Genomic DNA, 21794 nt, shown 5'->3' with positions numbered 1-21794 from the left:
TAGTTAAAGGTTTATGTGTAGTTGAGAAAATTCATGATTCCCCACTGTCAGAGTAGGTAGAGGGAGGAATTCCTTCTTTCTGCAGCAACAGAATCAAGAATGTGGTTGATCCTATTCTAACTTTGATGTCCACAGAACACTGCAACCAGAGTCTCTATTTTTAAGGATAATAAATTCAACCCAGGGAGGCACCACCATGTAGGAAACTCATGTAAATCATCACTGCATTCTAATTTATGACACCTGACCCTCAAAACACCATGTATGTGAATTCATATGTCCTTCTGGATAGGGAAAAATTGAGAAGTGTGATAGATATGTTTTTTTGCATTGCCCGGAATGATCCAGTAAAATGGAAGCAGTGTTTAATGGTCTAACGCCCCTTTTGTTCAGGCTTCCTCTAAGGTCTTGGATTCTTACTTCATTCAGTGAGTACTCAGCCATTGCACTCATCAAGCATCCATCAGCTACCATTTTATTTTTCTCTGTTGTCATGTACAACCAATATTTTGCTAATTTTATCAATAGCCTTGGGGCTTCACTTATTCTCTCCAACCTGATTCCCTGCAATTCTTGTTCCCTTCTCAATATCTCTTCAATTCTAGTTGTTAATAGTCTGTGCCTGGCACCTGGGAGCTCAAGAAGTATTTGTTGTATATATAAATATTTCTCTCCCTCTCCCCGTGTCTTTCCATCCTAGCTGCCTATTACAACTCTCGTAATCTATCCTATCTTAATAATTAGCAAATGTGCATTAAGCATCAGACATCGTGTTAGGCAATCTGCATGTATGATCTCTATTCACCCTCACAAGTCAATGAAATAAGGACGTTATTATTCCCATTTTTAAGGGAGGAATGTAGAGCTCAGTGACATAGTATCATCTGTCCCAGGATTTGCACCCAAGCCTGTCTGCCTCCAAGGTGCACGCTTGTAACCACTATATTCAATTGTCTCCAGACCTTTCTTGAGAAACCCTACCGTAGACCTTGTCTGGTTTCAATAGTCCTTCTCCAGTGGTTTTGTTTCCATAAGGTATGCACATGGCAGTAGCAAGTAACAAATGCAATATATTAAAAAGGCTCAAACAACAACCAAAGTGCATTGTAAGTTATATTCTGTAAGGATAAAAGGGATCATTTTAGATAACATTCACACTCTTTGTGGGTTTACAATGTATTCAATCAAAAGAATGTTCCTTGAAGTACAGGAGAGAAGTCTATAGCTCTCCCTCCTTCCCTCCTAGCCCCCTATTTGTATTTTATTGTGTGGTCAAGCCTAGCGTATGTTCTACTGTAAATAATACTTCACTTAGTGAAGTATTCTTTAGATTTCATTATTTACAGTAGAACATACATAAGAACATACATAAGAAGAGGTACTTGATGAGTAGCAGTATACGCTTTGATCTAATAAAACTACATTCAACATTCAGCAAATACTATAGGATCACTATTATGTACAAGGTACTCAATGAAAGATAAAACATATATCCATGGAGAGAGAACTAATGGAGGTGGGGGAGAGAGAGGGGGTGAGAAAGAAAAAGAGAGAATGAGAGAGAAAGAGAGAGAAAGAGAGAGAATGGCAGGAGACTGTAAATGCTGAGTGAGTAACACAAACAATAAATGTTACAGAAACTCAGAGAAGTTCACTTGATTTTTTTTTTAACAATTGAAATGATTTAATTCAAATCAGAATCCCACTACAGGTATGGCAACTTGCCATATTACTAGGTATTTTAAAATGCTAGATTTTCTGGTACATAGCAGGCAAAACTAGCACTGGGAGATAACATTAAAATCATACTAAAAATGTCCTTATAAATCTGGATTTTTAAAGCCATTAAGTGCTTAATAAAGAATATTGTATCTTATTCTGATTTTAAAAAAACTGTTTTAAAATATGTACTGTACTTCAAATTTAGAAGTGAAATTCTCCAAGTCATATTTAATTCCCAGAGACTGAAAGGAGTGATTTTCAGAGTAGAGAATTCTGACTCTGGTACTCAATTTCAACATTTAAAGCAGTGAGAAAATACAACTTTCCCCCTTAAATGTATGGATTTTAAAGTTCTCATATGTATAAAAAGGGCATTTTTACCCTTTAGGTTATTTATTAGTAGCAGAGCCCACATTATTTACCACCAGTAAAAATAATTTAATTAGCAAGATTTCATTTCAACTTTTTGGAAATCTACAGTGTTGCCTTTTAATATGAAACATATTAGAGTATGCCGTCAAAATTTGTTATTAAAACTAAAGCTATTGACTTTTTCCTTCTCTAGAAAACAATAATAATAATAATGAAATCCATTTCTTTTTCCAGAGGAGTTCACTTTAAATCTGGATGGTGCAAAATCCTACCACACAGGTGGTAGGATTTGAGTTGTGCTATAATATAAAGGAGGACTTGGGATAGTCAGAGCAAAGATAGGAGATAATTATGAGAAGAGGAATGGCATGAGAAAAGTTTCCAAGGCAAAAAAAAAAGAAAGCATACATTTCCTTGGGTAGCGAATAAACAGACCATACTAACTGGAGTGAAGTTTTAGTATCAAGAAAGGGTATGAGATTAACATGAATAGATACAGAGGTTGAGGGACTTGAATCTCAGGCTATAGATATCTGAGTTTCTCCCACTGGCAACCAGAAGCTACCGAGAATTTAAAGTGGAACATGATGAAGCCAGGGCCCGGCAGTGCACTGGCTAGATAGGAGACTGGAGGCATCCACTGCATGTCTGAATGAGATGACAAAGCTGGAGTCAGTGGAGAAGGGAACAAGGCAGCACTTGGTGACTAATAGAAAGGAGGAGTGATTTGGTTATCCATCTCTCTTTTCTTCAACAGAAGAGAGCATTTATTTTGCAACCCCACGTATCTTAGAGGAAGAAAAATTCAAAATCATTTCTCTATTCTGAAAGTTGTCAACTTTGAAGTATGGAATTAAGGAGAAGGAGACCAAGAAGCTGAACGGGAAATGCTGACACCCGTTTAAAAAGTTTCTTATTAGATCTTAATTTATCTATTCAAAGGGAAGTGGTAACTTTGGGGTCGGTCATGGGAGGCATGACCATTGTTAGCTTTTTTTTTTTTCATCAAGTCAAGACCAATGAGAAACATTATCTAGTTCACACAAACACACACATACATGTTCTAAAGCAAAAGGGATGAAAACTTAAAGGCCTCAGATATTACTCCAATAACAGCCTCTTTTTGATGATAATCTTACAGAGCTTCAACATTGTTAAATACACTTCCAGTAATAACCAGCAGAGTAAAGGATTATTGAAGAATACTAAGGATATGGACACTTAATGATCATCCAGACACACTCCCTTTGTCTTATAGGAAAAACTGAGACCAGGGAAGTTATTTTCTCTTTTAATCAGAAAACACAACTAATACTAAAATCCAGGCTTCCTCCCTTAAGAATAATGTCCTTTTTAACCAGTCGTTGACCTCAGCCCCAGTGATTCCGTCCTTCTGGGAAATGCTTAGAAGCTAAGAGCATAGCTGTGTCACCTCCAGCTCTATATTTCTCTTCTGTTTCTATCATTAAGAAAGAAACACACAGAAAAGGCCCTCCAGGATGAGAGAGAGCTCCCATTCCCAAGGCAATGAAGTAATTCAGTCAGCCAGCAGCCTAAAGCAGAGTGGGACTGAGAAGCTCAGACTGTAGAACAGAGCCCCAACCTGCTCCTGCCTGCACTATCTACTATTGGATACACTTGAAGAAGCACAAACAGTAATTCTGGCTCCAAGATGTTGGAGAAGAGCAATCACTGCTATCATCTCACAGGCAATGGCTGGGTAGTGGGCATGAAGCAATTATTTCAGGAAGGAGCAGAGATAGGTTTACCATGAACCCACAGAAACTTAAGCGTCACTAATTTGGGCACTTCCAGGTTCTGGGAGGTGCCCTACCAATTTTGTATTTATGATTTTGTATTTTTTTTCTTAAAGAAGACCCCTCAAATTATAGTTTAGGTTCTACACAACCCCTAAGGGTGAGATGTGCTATATAGTCTAGCACCCTCTAGAAATGCCTCAAAAGTGTCAGTGACCTGCTTTATTAGCTGTTACAAATCCCAATGAGCACTCTTTGGCCATCCTTTCCAAATTATATCAATAAGACTATTAGAAATGGAAGAGATAATGTTTAATCTTCACAATCTAAGTAATAAAACTACTCCGCTTCATACCAATATTTAGGATTGCTTTCCTCTTGGTTTATTATGGCAAGATTTAGGTAAACAGTTTCTATTGAAATTATATTTCTGAATATAAGTATAACTTATAAGTGATACTAACTTAGAAGTGAAATATTAAATAGAACTATTTTGTATATTTGTTGCATGTTCATGCCCTGGGATTATGCTATAGAAGTCAAAACCATGAAAATCTTGATTTCAATTTAGATGGAGATTTATCATTATTTGTGAGATGTGTCCAGTATGGTTTCACTTTAAAACCACAAATAAAGTTTTAACAATGGGCATATTTCTTGTTGAGAGGTCTGTGGTCGGACTAAGCATCTGTCTGAAACTGATTAGGTCCTGAGGTTTTCAAATTCAATATTCAGCATAAATAGAACATTTCTTTGTCCATAAGAAATAATTAAGAACGTCAGAGCTAATGAAACGTTCCTGAGCCTGTCCCTCTTTTCTGATGACATGATATTTGGACATAATCTCTTCTGGTCTTGGGCCTTACCATATATGAGATTGAGGCAGAATAAATCACATACAATTAATCTAGGTGACATTGCTTTAGGATTTTACATCAGCAAGTCCTTCGTTTGCTAGTACTCAAACAATGGAAGTTTTATATGTTATTAAATGCTTTATTTCTTCTTCCTCACTCCCAACTATCCTGAATCCAGGAAAATAGACCCATGGTCATTCTGTGAAGACAAAGGAACATTGAATAGTTAAGCAGAATTGTCCACTGTGTATTCATTCTTGCAATGGATCGCTGGAGGGTGAATTAGCATATTTAGTTTGAAATCATGTAAAATAGATTTTAGCAGTTGCAGTTTGTGCAGTAACCATAACACTTCATGAAAGATCTGACTCAAGATAACACAAGGCTCTGAATAATGAGAAGGGGGATATTCTATAAATACTCCACATGGACTAGGTACCTCCACTGGTAAGATGGATTTGATAATTTCTAAAATACACTTTACCTGTATAAACGCAGTATCACTGTAATCCTGGTGACTGCATTTGCTTTCTTAGAACCAAATTCTCTTTCTTCCAATGATAGACCTAAAATAAAACATGCAGAAGTCATTGAATTGTTTCTGTAGTATTTTCATGCTGGAAGGGACCTCCAGAGATCACCTAGTTCGTCCCGATCTCCAGCCAGGTCTTTCCTTAATACTGAATATAGCTATATAGTGATCTACATTAAGAAAGCTTTTAAAGATCCCCAGGGTTAGTAAAAAAAAAATAGCTAGTATTGGCCTGATTCATAGAACAGCATTACACGTATGTCAAAGTAGCTACTTTCATCAAGTAAGACATCCATCAGGGATAAGTGCTAATAGTAGCTTCAAAAGGAAAAGCTTTATTTTTCTTAGAGAAAAGGGTGGTAGATTAAGGAAATGACCAAGCTGTGTTGATATTTTTTTATTTAGGTGTATATTTGAATTCTTATCAAAAGGGAAACATTGTCTTGTCAAAGACCACTGCAGGAGAAACCCAGAGGTAGCTTTAAGCAAGCAGATTACAACTTTTAAGTCCTTTCAGACAGCTACAGAGCTCAGAGGGGGAGCTGTTGTTTCAAACAAGAGCTGATTAGCATCAAGTTAGTGAAGGGCAGATGTCTAAACACAAGAATGATATTGACAGACCTGCTTTTTAAGTGATATCTTTCCCCCCTAATCAACTGAGTTTGTTAGGGCTGATAATTTTATTTCTTCAACTCCATTAAACTGTGAGCTCAAAGGACAGGAATTTTATTATAATTTCAGTCTTCTAAGATAATCACATTACTGTTTTATATGGAAACTAATCCTCCACAATCATTAGACCTCTGAATTATGGGATTTGAGGCACTACCCTAGTATCTCGAAATCCTAGCTGAAAGGAGAGCTGAGGTTCTTGTCTGGATTATTTGGGCCATTAAGCTTTTCAGTTGAACTATGCAGGGAATTTAAAGATCTAGCTATAGCTATCTATATAGTAAGGAAAATTACGTACCCTGACAATTGTCCCAAATATCCACTTGATTTTGTTATAACATTGCAGTGTTTCAAATATTTCTGTAAGATTACATAAAAAGCTTGGTCAACCGCGAGTGCCTTAAGGGCTGGGCACTAGGGGAATGGATGGAAATAAGTTTAGAGAAGAGGATTTTACCACATACCTTCATGCCAACTTTCAGATTGTGTGCTTGTACTTCCTCCTACAAATTCATTTGAAATTGTTTCATTTCAAAAACGAAAGGCATCTCTGTGCTATCTCTTGTAAGGCCGGATAGATGCTCAATCTGGGTTACAGGAAGTGGAAAGCTCTTGACTACTGGCCTCTCCCAGCTTGCTTTATAATACTTGACTTTGGAAATGGGAATTCATTCAGCCATTGAGAACCTTTGATGTGCAGCTGCCTTTCTCAGAGAACATTAACCAACTAAAAAAGTCTTCAGGCCACCCTTCCTCCTCCTTTTGTGAGACCAGAAGACAAAAGGACACGGAGATCTCTCAGCAGTGTCTCCTTGGCTTTACAACATGCCCACAGTGGGCACCAAATCTTTGAGTTACACATTCGCCATAAAATATGACATTTCCGGTCAGGAAGTACTTCCTAGGTTATTTGGATATTTGGCAGAGTAGTTTCTTTCTCCCTTAAAAACTGCTTAGATAACTGTCCCTAACTTGCTGTTTGTTATTTTTTAAGGATATCAACCTAAACAAATTCTCATAGCAGAATCACGAAGTTCCAAAAAGACACCGAGTCAACATGAAAGAAAGATAATCAAAATGAAAGGTGAGGAAAAGCAGAGTGTAGTAGATTCTGTAATTTTTATTATAAAAAAAGTTCAAACCTTTTACATGCTATGACATTAAATGTCATATATGTTCATTGCAAGCAAACCTTTTTTAAAAATATACATACTGTATATATTTACATTCAAGTTTGAGTAACTGATGTCAAAGTGTAGTTCAGGTTCTACTCTTTACCCACCTTGTGGATTTGTTCAGCTACTAACTAAACAGTGATTGTATCTTCACTCAGGCACATGGAGAGGTAGAAACTGCTTCTTAAAGAAAAACAAAACTGGAGTGCAAATGTGAAGATCATCATTGAAGCAGCTTAGCTACATCAAGGAGACCCTAATAAGCTTTGGGAATCTCAAGAAGCCAAATACATACAGCCTCGTCCTTTAAATTAAAACCAGAAATACTTTGGGTAGATAGATGCTCTTTTGAGCACATCAGAGGGTTGGCAGAGCTCAGCAACTAATGCTTTGCCACTCTAAACCCAACAATTGCATGTGACTAAGGCAACATAGCAGCAGGGCTGGGCTGGCAGCTGGGCACCTTTTCCCCAATAAGACAAATAAAACACACAAGTGGCTTAAGAGACCTCAAATTAATATCTGTACACACACAGCCTGGAACTCAGAAGCCGATTAAGATACTTCCTTTCCCAGGTGAAACGTCTATTAATTTCTGTCCATGCCCACCTCCATCCCAAACTAAGCTAGTAAGTCTAGATAGGGGCGGTAGCCTATGACTTGTACAGGCCAAGGTTCTTATAGCCTGAAGGCTAAACCTCAGGAGTGCTCTTGGGCCCGAGAAGGGCTCCCAGGGCTCTTGCCCGACTTGGTGGGGCTCGTTCCTGAGATGGGAAGTTGGAGGGAAGCTACAGGTGTGGCAGAGGACAGAAGCCCTTCTCTTTCTCTTTTCTTCTGTTTCATCCTGCGGTTCTGGAACCAAATCTTGACTTGGGTGTCATTCAGCTGCAAGGAGTTGGCTATCTCGATGCGTCGGGCTCGAGTTAAGTACTTATTGAAATGAAATTCTTTCTCTAGTTCTGTCAGTTGTTTGGTGCTGAAATTCGTGCGGATTGAGCTGGAGGGACTAGCGGCTCCATATTCTGAGAGTTTGCCTGCAACGTAAAGACAGGGCGTCAGCGGGGCGAGAGGACGCGGAGACCCAACACCGGCCGAGCCCGAAGGGCTACAGTTACAAAGTCACTGCGCAGCCCTCCTGGGTCCCAATGAACACAGTACTGCCAAGATAAACGCTCCACGAAGAGCCCCTTCCTGGAATGTTCTCTATGCCTGGCACATTTTCCGAGCTTGTATTCGGGGAACGCTCCTTGGAATTCGCCTGCTTTAATAACGCCTCGGGACGCGTTTCCTCCATAGAACCCAACCCGCCGTCTAGAGGGACGGCTGCAAAATGCTCCCAGCACAATTTTGGAGGAGGCCCGGTCCCCAACCCCAAGGGCGTCATTGCGTGGCTCAAGTACTTACTTTTTTTAGGGGCGTTCCTCTTCACTTTCATCCACTCGAACGTGCTGAAGGCGGAGGGGAGGCCCGAGGCTGGGGAGGCGGACTTGGGGTAGGCGCCAGGGGCCGGGGACGCGGTCTGGAAGGCCCCGGAGTGGCCGTCGGCAGGGTCTTTGAGACACGCCGGGAAGGGGCCGGGCTCGCTGAAGGCCGCGTAATCTGCCTGGCCGCTGAGAAGCAAGGAGCCGCCACCCGAGAAGACGGCCGAGGTGGCGTAGTGGACGTGAGCCCCGCCGTCGTCTGCTGGCCGCCCGAGAGCGCACGGGAAGTCGTATGCAGGCCCGGGCCCTAGAAAGTCTGCGCCCCCCGCCGCAGCAGGTGCGGCGCCCGGCTCGTAGGCACTTTCCAGGGTGCAAGGCGCATACGGGGGTGCGGGGGGCTGTGCGGGGACTGTCGGAGATGAAGGTGCGCGTCGGCCGGCGGCCAGGGGCAGGCAGCTAACGAAGGCGCCGTCACCGCTGCCCAGGGGGAAGGCGGGCTGCAGGGCCACGGGCCGGGCGTCGGCGCAGCGAAACTTGGGCGCGAAGCCGAGCAGGTCGCCGCCGCCGCCGCCGCTGCCGCTGCCGCACGACACGTACTCCAGGTAGGAGCTCATGGTTCCGGCTCACCTACCCGAGCGCGCGGGCGAGGGCCGGGTGCCTTTCCTCCCTACCCGAGCTGCCCTAGCTGAGCCATAGCGAGCGAGCCGAGCCGGAGGTAAATAGTGGCTTAATATAGAGGCGGGGGTGGCCACGTGGCGCCGGTAGGCCAATGGGCGTCTTCCCCGCACGGCCCCGCGCTCCACGCGCCTACTCTGCTGCCAACTTTGCCGAATCTGCGGGAGGCCGCCGCCCAGAGACCCCGGCCCGGGGGAGAGCCAGCATTGCCTAGGGGCAGCCTGGGGAAGGGCGGGGTAAGAACGCGGGCCGCCAGCCTGGAGCGCCTGCTCCCCAGACAGGTATTGGGCGAGGTGGGGGGAGAAAGGCAAAACTGGTCGCTCGGGTCAGGGCGAGAGGATGGAGAGGGCAAGCGCTTGTTCTGGATCCGGGGTGACTAGTCCCTCAGGTGCGGGTTGTGGGCGTCGCGGTGTGGAAGGGGTTAAAAAGCGAGCGCGGAGCTTGGCGGTCGGGACTTCTCCCAGCCTTTCCCCTGGGAAGGTAGTTATTCCTTTTTTCTCTGGGTGCTATGCGCTTTTGGTTTTCTTGGTACTGGTGCTATTTCTCTCCTAAACCTGAAGCTGAGGTTGACTTCCCACCTCCCCTCCGATCTGTGGTACTAAATGTTATGCTGTAGGTGCTGAGTATCTGGGGCGCGAAAATTTTTTCACTTTTAGATTAGATTCTCACTTTACTTCTCAGCATCCTCTTCGGCTTCTTCCACTGCTTCCGTCTGTGGCGGCAGAAGTGCGAATGTTGGAGTGCCAGGTTGTGATTTGAAAAGAAGATGAAGTTTCTGCCGTGTTCGGAAGTTTAGCTGCTTTTGCCCTCTGATTAGGTTGTCAAAATAAAGAATCTGCCCTTGTGACGGAGCGCTCGCTGGTTGCCCTCCGATCTAGGAGGCTGGCAGGTACAGCGATGCTGGGCACGCTTGCTCCCAGGCGTTTGGCTCGAGGGCGCGAAAGCTTCCCAGGGGTGGGTCAGATCTGAGAGGTTTGGACAGGCTTGTACCTCGAAGCAATTAAAGCTTCTGTTCCATGAGATAAGTGCTGCGTCGTCTCTTGCGAGTGAAATCTGAGGGCTCACAATGTTAATGGGCTCAAGTCTTTCCCTTGATAATATGGTTTTGTTTACTGAGTGTAGAGAGACGGGAAATAAAAGTGCAGTTGGCACAGGAAATGAAGAGTAGAAGGGTTACAAAGACAAGCTTACACTGACACACTTTCCAACTTCCTTGAACATTTCTTTTAATGTTTCCCTCTTTGGGGCTGTAGGAAAATAACAAACACATAAATGTTATTTACACACAGTAATAACGAAGGAGGATGGTTTCTTAAAACTCTGTGTGAATAAAGAGTCTACTCTTGGCTTTTCAAGTGCCCTTGAGAACTTGATCTATTACAGCCTCTGAGTTATGGTGACCGAGGTTTTATTATTGTTTTACTGATCCAGTTGTCATGAAAGAGCGATTGGGCTCTTGCCTAAAATTCCATTCTGAGGAAGTCTGGAAAATAGGAGCCATCACAGTCCAGGGAGCCAGTTCCTTACAGGGATATGAACTTGTGAATAAACAAAACCACACCAAAAGTGTTACTGCTGGTGAGACCAAAGTTGAGCCATGATGGGTGGGGGAGGGTTGAGCCAGGATGGGGAGAGGGTAGGTAGAGGGTAGACAGCTAGGAACAAAGCTAAAGGGGTCTGGGTTTCCTGCACTGCTGGAATTCTTGGAGAATCCTATGCTGAAAATAGCCCTTCCAACTTGATGTTGCTACTTCAGTTTTCTCCTGTAGCCAATTAGTTGAGAAAGATCCTAAATAGTTTTTTAAAAGAGAAAAATAAAGGCTCTTTTCTAACATCCTGGTCAGGAAATAATAGAGCTCTTCAGAACTAGCTCAGGCTTCATATGTAGATGCATTTCTTCATTGTCCTCACTCTGCACTCTTAATGCAAAAGTATCAGCAAGTCAGATTCTGCTAAGTTTACAGTGTCCCCACAGCCACCCCTGGCTAGACTTTAAGAGCCAGTTTTTACCAGCATAATGACCCAGCTCTTACACTCCTATCTCAAAAGTATGAGGCCCTCTCTCAAAAGGTACTCATTTAATCACAACTTCTAGGCCCAGAGGCCCCAGGGGGTCATGAAGGAAGAGTAGCCTTGTAAACCCCTCTGAAGAAGATGTCCAGCTGGCTGCAACCCAGGATATAGGACAGAAACCCAGCCTGACTGTCCGGAAAGTCTGACCAAAACCTATCAAATTAGGGGCCTTTTCTCTAAGGTTTCATGTAAAAACAAGGCAGCCTAGGTACCTTGGCAACCTTCATTGCAACAAGGACCAAGTTTTTGTTGCCAAACATTTGGGATAAAAGTTGGGTCCTTGCTATCACAATTAAGCATTGATTTTTATGTACACGTGAGCTATCTATCTACACTATGTTCCTGAAGCAAAATTTTGGATGAGCTTTTGCTGAGGGAAGAAACTATCCTAAAAGAGAATTTTTTAAAGACATTTTTTAAATTGTATTGTTTTGTTTTCAAAACTGTGGGTAAGGTGTTCACTATTTGTTCAGACCCGATAGCAGTTCCCTGCTAATTGCATACAAAAAGCTACATTCGGTCTCTCTACCTCCTTTGACTCTCCCAGTCTTTGGCATATCCTACACCTTGGGGCTCTCAGAGTTGTCATCTCCACTCCTGGACTCTTTCTTGGCTTGCTCAGGTTAGCAGTCAAGACTCTGGTCATCTCAGACTCAGATTCAACAGTTGTTTGCCAAGGACCTACTATGTTAGAATATTTTATTAGGGGATGGTTACCCTGGGGGAAAAGATATTCACAAACCAAAGGAACAACGAATTCATTTCTGGCACAGGTCTTAGCTGTACTATAAATCTACTCTAGAAGAATTTTAATAAATCTACTCCAGAAGTATTGTAATTTCCTAAGGAAAAATCAGACGATATTATTGGGGGAAGTGCGTGTAGAAAGATGTGAATATAGGATATTTTGAGTAACTTTCAAGTTTGTTTCCTACATGTTCACAGGGCGTGGGAGAAATGTCTTACTGATTTTATTGCTTGTTCAAGTCATGAATTCCCGAGGGTCACTTGCCCTGCTATGTCCTGGTGCTATGAGTTCTCAGCAGGAGGTGACAGCAGTGGGGCCTGATTGCCAGGTTGTGTTTGATGTAGGAATGCTTTGAAATCTCTCCCGTCCTGCTCACCAAAGCAGCCACCCCCTGCACACCCCATGACTATGTTTCTCTCCTATTTGCAAGACAAGCTTCTTTTCTGCAGACAGAAGTGATGGAGGGTGGCAGTCTGGTCTTCTGTGTGTTTACAGTTGTTCCTAAGAAGTGTCTTGGAATCCCTCTCCACAGGCCTGCCATGTTACCCCTTGGAAACACTTGAGTACATGCAAACTCTTGGCTCCACAGCCCCAAAGCATAGAAAGGCTCTTGCTTGTTTGGGGTAAAAGGAGGTGGGGGTGTCTTTTCTCTTAAGCAAGATTTGCAGTTCTCTGCAGCATCCTTTAGTCATCCCAGGGTGGAGATGGAGATGAAAGTGATCCTAAGGACAGTAATTCTAAACCTATGGGAAGTCTGATAACATGACCCTCTCTGAGAAAAACAGTTTAGAGTGTTGTGCCTTTTCCTGAGACCTTTGTGAATGAAAGGCTCATGGGTCAAGCTTGTGTCTGTCACACAGCAGGCAGTCAGTAAACGTTTGTTGCACAGAAATAAAGAATGGACAGAATGGTGTATCTTCACCATGACTCATATTGGGTAAAGGATATCCTTAGATTATTCACTCCCCAAACCACTTCATGTGGGTAGGAAGCACCCTAGGAGCTTATTTAAAAGTGTAGGGATTTTAATCCAATAGGTCAGACTCAGGAGTCTTTATTTTTAATAAGCATCTTGGGTGATTCTAAAGCAAGGTTCTTAGGAACCACACTTTGAGTATTTCTGCTTTAGGAGCTAGGTTAGGGGGAATCCGTGTGGGAAAAGACAGGTGATTGGGGCGGTGGGGGCTGAAACCACCATGATGAGAGCTCATGGCTAGCTGGAACATGAGTATAGCTGAAGAGTATCCAGAAGCCTATTGAGTAGTAGAGACAGAGAGGTCAATTTCAAGGTCAAACTTAAGTCTAGTTGGGTTGAAGTTCTAGAAAACATCCTTAAGAAGTAACCAGGAGTTACCCAAGTTTTGCTGACAAAATAGTGTTTTGTAGACTGGGCTCACTTCTGCTCTCCTTGCCACCTCCTTAACTTATCTTTGATGATGCCAGTGGGGTAGGAAGTGAAAGGGATTTGTCTCTCGAAGTCTCTTCAGAGAAAATTTAGAGTGGTCCTGAGTCAATGGGAAGAGGAAAGGAGTGGGAACAGGGATCTCAAGAGGAAGGAGCCAACCCTCATTTCTTTCTACCTCCCCCAAATCGTCTGAAATGAGCATTTGAGTCTCAGGGATCCAGAGAGGGTGAAATGTCCCTTGGCTTAGGCTGTAACTCTTTCCCTGGCTAAAGGCTGACTTTTCACAGCCTAAGATGTTGATGCTAGAAGGCTCCTTAGAGGTAAGTGACATCAAATCCCTCATTTTAGAGAGAAGTCACTTTACTCAGAGGTTGAAAGGCAAAGCCATCCTACAAAAATGAGGGAACCAACTTGGGTCTCTGACTCACCAGTCTGTTGCCTTTCCACAGTCTGCAAAAATCAGGGAGTAAGGCAGCCCCTCCTCTGCAATGTGGCAGCCTCGATGCTGAGCAAGCAGAGCAGTGATCAAGGAGGCACCCTCATTTCTGGAAGACCATATAGCCAGCGTGGCTAACTGAGAAGCTTACTGCCCTCCTTTTGCTAAACTTGTGCCCCAGACTTCTGAGAACCCACCTTGAGCTACTCCTGCAAGAGAGGGCAGTGATGGACCTGGGTCGTCACCCCCACCACCACATGAGAGTAAAGGATCCCCTCATTTCCTACTGAGCTTGATCAGCATCAGGGCTCTAGGGGTTAGGGAGTGGGGGGACAAAACAAAAAGTGTCCCGAGGTTAATATAGCTGGATAGAGCAAATACAAATAAGGATATGTGTGAAGACACAAGAGACACCCAGGTCAGCTACACTTGTACTGATCTTTTTCTTTCTCCTTTATTTTTTAAATAGATGATAAATTTAAATGTACATGGTTCAAGTTTCAAAGGGTATCAGTGAGAGTCTTTGTCCAATCTGTTCCCCAGCCACCTTGTTCCCCTTCATATAGGCAGCCAATTTTATGAGTTTCTTATATATCTTTCCAGAGATACTTTATACACATACACACACCTCCACATTTTTTACACAAACAATAGCATATCAGATAGACTCTTTTGCACCATGCTTTTCTCCCTATTGTATCTTGAAGATCATTTCATATAAATGCATACAGGACTCCCTGGTTTATTTTTATAACTTCTTGCTGTTCTACTGTATGCACTTACCACAACTTATTGACCCAGTCCCTTATTAATGGGCCTTTAGCTTATTTTCAGTCTTTTGCTATTACATACACATGTACACGTTTCTACCTATTAGAAAAATTCCTAGACATAGAAATTAGTGAAAAGTATGTGCGCTGGCAGTTTTGATACATATTGCCAAATTGTTCTCCATGGAAGTGAATCAATTTATACTTCTGCCAGCAACAAATGAGAATTCCTGTTTCGTCACACCTTTGCCAAGTCAGGGGAATTAGAGTTTTTTATTTTTGCCAATCTGATAACCTGTTACCCTTATAGGATCTCCAGAAATGTCATTTTCCCTTATCTAATGTGATCTTTCCATAATTCTATGTTACAGATGGTAATACTGACACAGAAAAGATAAGCAACTTGTAGTCACACGCATTGTAAATGGCCAAGGTCAGAGGCTCAACACTTTTTCCTATACTATGCCACAGGGAAGCTTAAGGAGGTTCAAAGAGAGTGTGTGGCTCCAAGCATTTCCCAAAAGATACATGATATAAAAACGCACAGAAGCTTTCTGACATCTGCTAAGAGGTCTCCTATTTAGTGGTCTCATACCAAGACCATCTTTCTGCATGTGTCCCCTGGAGACTACCCTCCAGAAGCAGAAGGGCTCTGATTAGCAATCTGATCTGACCTAGTCTTAAGCATTAGCTTGGATTCAATATCTGGGAAGCAACAGGGTGTTGTTTTTAATTTTCCTGAGGCTTATTTCTCACTGACCACCAAGGACCTAAGTATTGATCATCATAGTGTGCGTAAAAGGATGTTTTTCCTAGGTTTGAGCTTTGTATAGGACACTCACTTGGACCTGGTGACTATAGTACCTAACACAAGACACATACACACACGCACACACACACACACGCACACACACACACACACACACACACACTGCTCTAATGATAAACTTATGAGATAGATATCTTTACTGACTGTTTCATTGATGATGAAATTGAAGCCAGAAAGATTAAGTGAATTGCTTAGGATCACACAATGTATCAGTTAGCAAAGCGGAAAACACAATTGTAGACCTAACATTGAACTCATTAGTTTCCCCTGCAAAGTCTTCTATTCCCCCTCCTCTATTCATTTTGGTGAAAGACCTGACCACCCACTCAGGCCCTCAAAACAGAAACCTAGGGATTAACATCCACAACTCCTCTTTCACTCATCTAATTGATCACCAAGCCCTGTGAATTCTTCCTCCTAAATGTCTCTCCTCTTCATCCATATTATGCTAGTTCCTCTCTAGGCTGGATTATTGCAGCAGCCTCCTTCTTCTTGCCTCCTAGCTCTCCTTTCTCCAATCAGACACAGTAGCCTCAAGAGTTAGCTTTCCAAACAGATAACCTCACATCCCAGCTTATAACCTTCAGTGGCTCCCCATTACCTACAGACTTAGTCCAGACTCCTTTCTATGGTCCTTCTACCACCTATTTTCCAGCCAGATGCTCCACTTCAAACTATTCTCCTTGTTCCAGGTCCAGACCTTGCTCTTTCTTCCCTCCCTGCTTTTGTATGTGCTGCTTTCTCCACCTGGTTCAGCCCTCCTTCCTGGACCTAAAAAAACTCTTATCCTTAAGGACCCAAATTCAACCTCCTCTGAGAAGCCTTTTTCGACACTACTGTCAAAAAAGGTACTGTTAGTGTCACCAGCTCTTTATTCCAGGAACATTTTGGCCACACCTCTGTTGCAGCGTCTGTCACACGGTTTTAAGATTCTTTTTCTCCCCCAGTAGCTGGAGGGGAACACACCATTAGTGACTCGTTTTTTGTACGCCAAGGCCAAGCATAGTGCATCTAGCAGCTGTTCAGTAGGTATTGGTGGAAAGACAAGGAAAGAGAGAGACAGATTCTGAACCAAGGACAACAGGACAAGTATCTTAATTGCTCAGAGAGTTCAGGACACTGTGCAAGGCTTAATGCTTATATATATATATATATATATATGAAGCAAACTGACAGTAGAACATTTCTCCAAAGCGAGTAAATTTCCATCAAGAGGATTATGAGAGAGAAGAGGACTGAGGAAGCGGGGAGAAAGCTGGGACTTTCTGTCCTTTAGAGACTCTTTCCTATGAGCTGAGGCAACGTATTTAACTAACTTCAGAAAATTTTCACCTGGTAGCACTCAGAAAAAAAAAAAAAAAGGTAAAAGGAGGCAGCCTGGAACTTCCTTAGAATTTACCAAGAGGACAGTAGGTACCACTCAAGAGGGAGTAGATGAAGGCTTCCCCACAAGCTCACCCAGGCCCTCCTGCTGGAAACAGCTCTAATGCTAATGACTGCCCCCCACCCTCCAAACTTGCAGTCTATCCCTTTATGGTGTTTTTAAAATGAACCCAAAAGAATTGAAGTAAAAACAGTAAATACAGCATAGTGACTATAATAATACTGTATTTCATATTTGAAAGTTGCTAAGAAAATAAATCTTAAAAGTTCTCATCACAAGAAAAAAATTGTAACTATGTATGGTGATGGATGTTAACTAGACTTATTGTGGTGATCTGTTTTGTGGTGTATACAAATTGTCAAATCATTTTGTTATACTGAAAGTGATACAATGTTATATATAAATTATACCTCAATTAAAATTTTTTTTCTAAATACTCTTGTCCTGCCATCACATCAAAAAGAGGAGAGTCATGTCATTGTAGTTGGTGTTTTAAGTATGTATTGTTATTTTAAATGGAATTCAAGTCTAGTTCCAAGTTCAATAGTGGTCTTATGCTGCTTCCTCCCACACAAATACTCCTGCAGATAAATAGGAGAACTAAACTAGTTCTGCGGCTCCCCTGAATTCTAGTCCCTGGGGACATCTTTTTTAAACTCTTAAATAAAACAGTGTCTGCAAGACCCTTCTGACCTATTGGGATTTTTCTTGCCCTGTCTTCAGAGATGAATTTGGCCCTGGGTGGGGGGGGGGGTGGGGGGAGTTGAACAGCATTTAAGGGTGTCCTTTGGGCAAGCAGGAGGTGTGGGGGTTGGGGGGGTGCAGAATCACTTAGGGTCAAGGGCCTGGGTTGGGGCCAGCATGTCAGGTGGGCACTGGGCACCCTGAGTGGTCCCAGGACTAGACTGGCGCAAAGCAGTGCTGGCCATGGTGTGAGGAGGTGACAGGCCTGTATTTCTTTCCGGCCTGGCACAGCGGCGTGCTGGCCGGGCTGCGAGCTAACAGTGAGCCAGTGCAGAGTGGCGGGTCGTGCCCTGGGTTGGTGCTCACCCTGCATGCCTGCTTCTCCTCCGCCTGCGGTTTCTGGTCGGTTCCCAGCTGGCCCAGACTTGCTCTGAAGGAGGAGCAACCGCTGTCGAGCGAAAAGTGCACACCGGGTGATTGATGAACTCTTAATAGGACTAACCTCTCCCGCTCCCCACCCTAGACACACGCAGAGAAATCATTCACCCATTCTCCTCCCCAGACCTTCTTGCTGGCGAGAGGGGATGTGGCCACCAGTGGGTTGGGTGATTAACTCCCCGTTTGTCCGAAGTGTTCCAGGTGGTTTCACGAACACCCACCCACCCCCAACCTCAGCCTGGCTTTGCCGACTGCGCCCTGCCGCGGGGCTGGCTGGGAGAGCTCCAGCAAGCGCGTGTCACATGGTGGCAAGGCCTGAGCTGGCCTTTGTGCTGTGCGCTACTGCCCGACCGCTGGCTATTGTTCCCTGCAGGGGAGGGAGGTGCTTCGACTCGGGGTCCCACCAGCCCCCTCCCCAGAGTGTCCCTGGTCAGAGAACGGGTGGGGGCTTCCTTTGTGCGTTCTCTGCCTGTGGGGCCAAGATGGCTTCTTGCTGCCCCAAGGGGCAACAGATGGGGTGGGAGGGGGGGCAGGAAGGTTGGTGCCAGCTCTGCCACTTCCTTAAGGTCAGCTCATTGGACCCAGTTTCCCTGCTTGGCCCTTGCCGAGGAGGTGAGGAGTGATGTGGTATTTGTAGGGCACCACTTTGAACAAACAGACCTCAAAAGGCCTTCTCCCTGTCTCCTTATAAGTCAGGATGCTCTTCCTTCTTTCAAAAAGGCCCTGGCCCAACAAGTCCTCTTGACCTGGTTTGAGGCCTGCTCCCCCAGCAAAAACATTTCATTTGTACCAAGGTTCTCCGTGAATCCAGATTTAAATTAAGATCTCCTCCTTGGGCTCTTACTAATGTTAAAACACTATTTTCATGATTTTCCAGATATTATTTTTTCCATAAAAGTGATCCAAACTACCTATAGGGATCAGCCAATACATTTTGCCGTAAGATCTAGGACAAGAAGACTTACGCAATATCTCGTGGGGACCCTTCACCTGTTTCTGCTACTACAAATGACTGGACATCCATTGACCCTGGCTCTTCGTTCATGTGTGGAAACCTGGCCTGAAAGTAGGTCTTTGGACTGTCTTTGTACTTTTCCAACTTGCCAAGGTGGGTATGAGATTTGAGGGAAATGTTTAAGCATAGGCTGTAGGCCAATTGTATAAATCCATTTGGCCCCCAAAGATGAGGGCATTTGTAGCTGGAGTAGAAGACGAGGGAACAATGAGAACTAAGATTTCGTTCTGTGATGATCCTTCCCACTACCAGGCAGCACCACCAAGGCAGGAAGTGCATTTGATTCCTCTACCCAATCTTTTCTCTCTCCTTCCAGGCCTTTTACAAGAGATCTAAATGACCCAGTCCTCAAAGGTGGTGAGGGCATGGCTGGTAAGTAACTCAGTCTCAGCTCCCAGTGCCTAAAGTGTCTAGGGATAGGTCTGCGCACCCAGGCGCTAGCTATACCCTCTCTGGGAAGGGGCAGTGCCCTCAAGTAATCAGGCTGTAGGCCAGTAGCGACTAGGGAGCCTTCTGCCCCTCTTTATTTTATTTAATACTCACAAACTTCTGTTCACTCTATTCTTTTCTTACAGTTTCTGAAAGAAGGACTCCCAGATGCCAAGAATTCCCAGATGAAGAGGACTTTCCTAGATCTGTTACGGGGATTAACCAATTCTTGGCTTCAGGAGGAAGTTTCCACTAATTCTCCAGATAAAGTCAAAACAGGACTGTCCCTTGAATACTGAAGGTGTAAACAAGCTTCTGGCTTCCCTAGTTCAAGCAGAGAAAAACTTTAGTCGAATGTTGGGTTCCTTCTTTGTTATTCAAACATACACCCACACACACATCCTCTTTACCCTCCCTATTGAAAAACCTCAACAGATGGAGAGCCTAGGCTCCCAAGCCTGCTGGCTGAGAAGATGCACTTCATTCAAGGGTCAGTCAGCTGGTACAGATTGGGGGAGGGAGAAGGGACGATTAGTTAGTATAGGGAATCACTATCCTTTAATACTCCTTACTACAGAAATTCAAAGAATGTGAAGGTTAGCAGCCTCTGGGGCCTGGAGAACCAATTTAGCTGATGTGTCTGTGATGGGGACTAAGCTTGGGGCTGCAGCACGGGGAAAGGACTTGTTCTATATTCTCTCCCTTGCTCTCTCATTGGAAAGCCGTACAAAGAAATGATACAAGTGAATGGTTAAGTTAATGATTCCATCTGAGGTGGATTTTTTTTTTTCTGTCAGGTCCCTGGATCAGGCTGAAAGCTACCAGTAGGAGGCAGAATATGTAGTTAATCGCCCATTCTTACCGCCTTAACAGGGGCCAGGAATACTCTTCAGGCCTTTTCCTCTGCAACTTCCCCACCCCCTGGCTAGCTCAATTGGGTCTCCTCCTATCACTCCAGGCTGGGTCCTGAGTTTCTCCTGAGCCAGGGAAAAGTCTCCATCAGCCTAAATCTCTTTCCCACCCCCACCTCCCATTTTGCAGTGGGTGTGCCTCACCTCCACCCTACCTCAATTCACATCTGATTGTCTGGACAAAAGGACTGCCACCACGACCGCCATCCATGAGCCCGGGCTTGCAGCCCTGACCCCTTTCTTCAGGCCTCAGGAGGATCCCCCACAACCTCCCTGATCTCTACCTCCCTGAAAGCGGTCTTTACAAGAAAAAAAGCAGAGCTGGCCAAGACCTGAGCCATTTGCTCCCCGTAGGCAAACGAGATGAACCTCCCAGAGACCAGTGCTCAGAGCGACACCCGGCCCTTCCCCACCTCCAGTTGTCCGCCCAGCGTCGCCTTTGTGCGGCCTTCCCCGCCACGGAACCTGAGGGGAAGCTGCGCACACAATGGCGCAGCGGCTCTGGTAAGACCCGGCTGCTCAGGGCGCCCTCAACCCAGCGCCAGGCGGCGAGGGCCAGCAGCCTCGAGGCCTTGGTGCGTTCCCCATTGCCCTTGCACATCCATAATGGGCTAGAGTGGAGGTTTCCCTGCCAACTTGCCCCTTCCCGCTGTAGGTCCTCGGGAGAGGAGAGGCCTGGGCCCAGGGCGCCATTGCCGGGCCCGGGCTCCCCTCCCCCACTCTCCTTTCTCTGCTTCACAGAGACCGGGGTGGGGTGGGGGGTTGACGGCAGGCGCCTCCGCCGATAGAGCAGCTATTGTGACCTTCCCTCGCAGAGCGGGAACCCAGCCGAGTGTGTACCACCAGCGGTAGCGGGGGAGGAGGCGACTATGTGTGCAAACCTCGGGGTGCGGAGGGAGTGGCCCTGGGAAATAAAGTTTGCAACCTCGGGCAATTGGGCCCTTCTGAGGGCGTTTGGTTGTGTTTAGACTCCGGTGCTTCCTAACACTAATTGCAGGCTCAAAAGGAGCAGAATTTATGGCGAAAGCCAAGGCGGCTTGTTTATAATTTATGAAGTTCTAAATGGCTGTGTCTCAGGCCCGCTCTTGAGCTGGCCTTGCAGGAAGCGCCCTCCCCAGACTCACTGTGGCCCCCACCCGTGCCAAGAGCGACCGAGGGTGCCCATCACATGACATGTCAAGGCAGGAACGGATCTGAGCCATTCTCAGAACCTTTCTCCAAGAGGTGAGAGAAAGCCACAGATTTGTCCCAAGCGAGCTCCCCCACCCCTCTAAAGGGGGTGCCTTGGGGCGGCGGCGGCTGCCTGGAGAGGGAGCCCCTAACCCCGAACTTCTCTGGAGCCTGAGTTTGAGAGGAAGCTGATGTCAGCCGGGCTAGACACCGTTTAAATTCTAATCCATGAAACCCTAAGCCGCAGATGACACTTGGGGCCTTGCAGACACCCGCAGACTCAGCAGATCCTCCTGCGGTAACACACGGAGCTGGAAAA

At 44.8% G+C, this 21794-nt stretch overlaps 1 protein-coding gene and 1 long non-coding RNA gene across 2 annotated transcripts; one reads left to right on the top strand and one right to left on the bottom strand.

The window, feature by feature from the left end:
- Positions 1–7507: 7507 nt before the first annotated feature.
- On the bottom strand, positions 7508–9240 carry HOXD1 (homeobox D1). Its single transcript, XM_019739280.3, has 2 exons — positions 8492–9240; positions 7508–8121 (listed from the first exon to the last, which is right to left on the bottom strand). Exons 1-2 carry the CDS (start codon positions 9120–9122, stop codon positions 7787–7789), a joined length of 966 nt encoding a protein of 321 aa, XP_019594839.3. The 5' UTR covers positions 9123–9240; the 3' UTR covers positions 7508–7786.
- Positions 9241–9314: 74 nt separating this feature from the next.
- LOC109451232 (uncharacterized) lies at positions 9315–21655 on the top strand. Its single transcript, XR_002137950.3, has 4 exons — positions 9315–9464; positions 18828–19016; positions 19282–19337; positions 19541–21655. It is a non-coding gene; the product is annotated as an uncharacterized LOC109451232 (long non-coding RNA).
- Positions 21656–21794: the final 139 nt, after the last annotated feature.

Source organism: Rhinolophus sinicus, chromosome 17 (assembly GCF_057876585.1).
Source record: "Rhinolophus sinicus isolate RSI-liver-muscle chromosome 17, RSI-T2T, whole genome shotgun sequence".
Taxonomy (NCBI): domain Eukaryota; kingdom Metazoa; phylum Chordata; class Mammalia; order Chiroptera; family Rhinolophidae; genus Rhinolophus; species Rhinolophus sinicus.
The sequence above is the reverse complement of the archived record's forward strand: the minus strand, read 5'-3'. Positions and strand labels throughout refer to the sequence as shown.

Coding starts and splice junctions, on each gene's coding strand:
- HOXD1 (XM_019739280.3), bottom strand. CDS start 9,122: ATGAGCTCCTACCTGGAGTACGTGTCGTGCGGCAGCGGCAGCGGCGGC. Junction 8,122..8,491: donor GAGGAACGCCCCTAAAAAAA/GTAAGTACTTGA, acceptor TTTACGTTGCAG/GCAAACTCTCAGAATATGGA.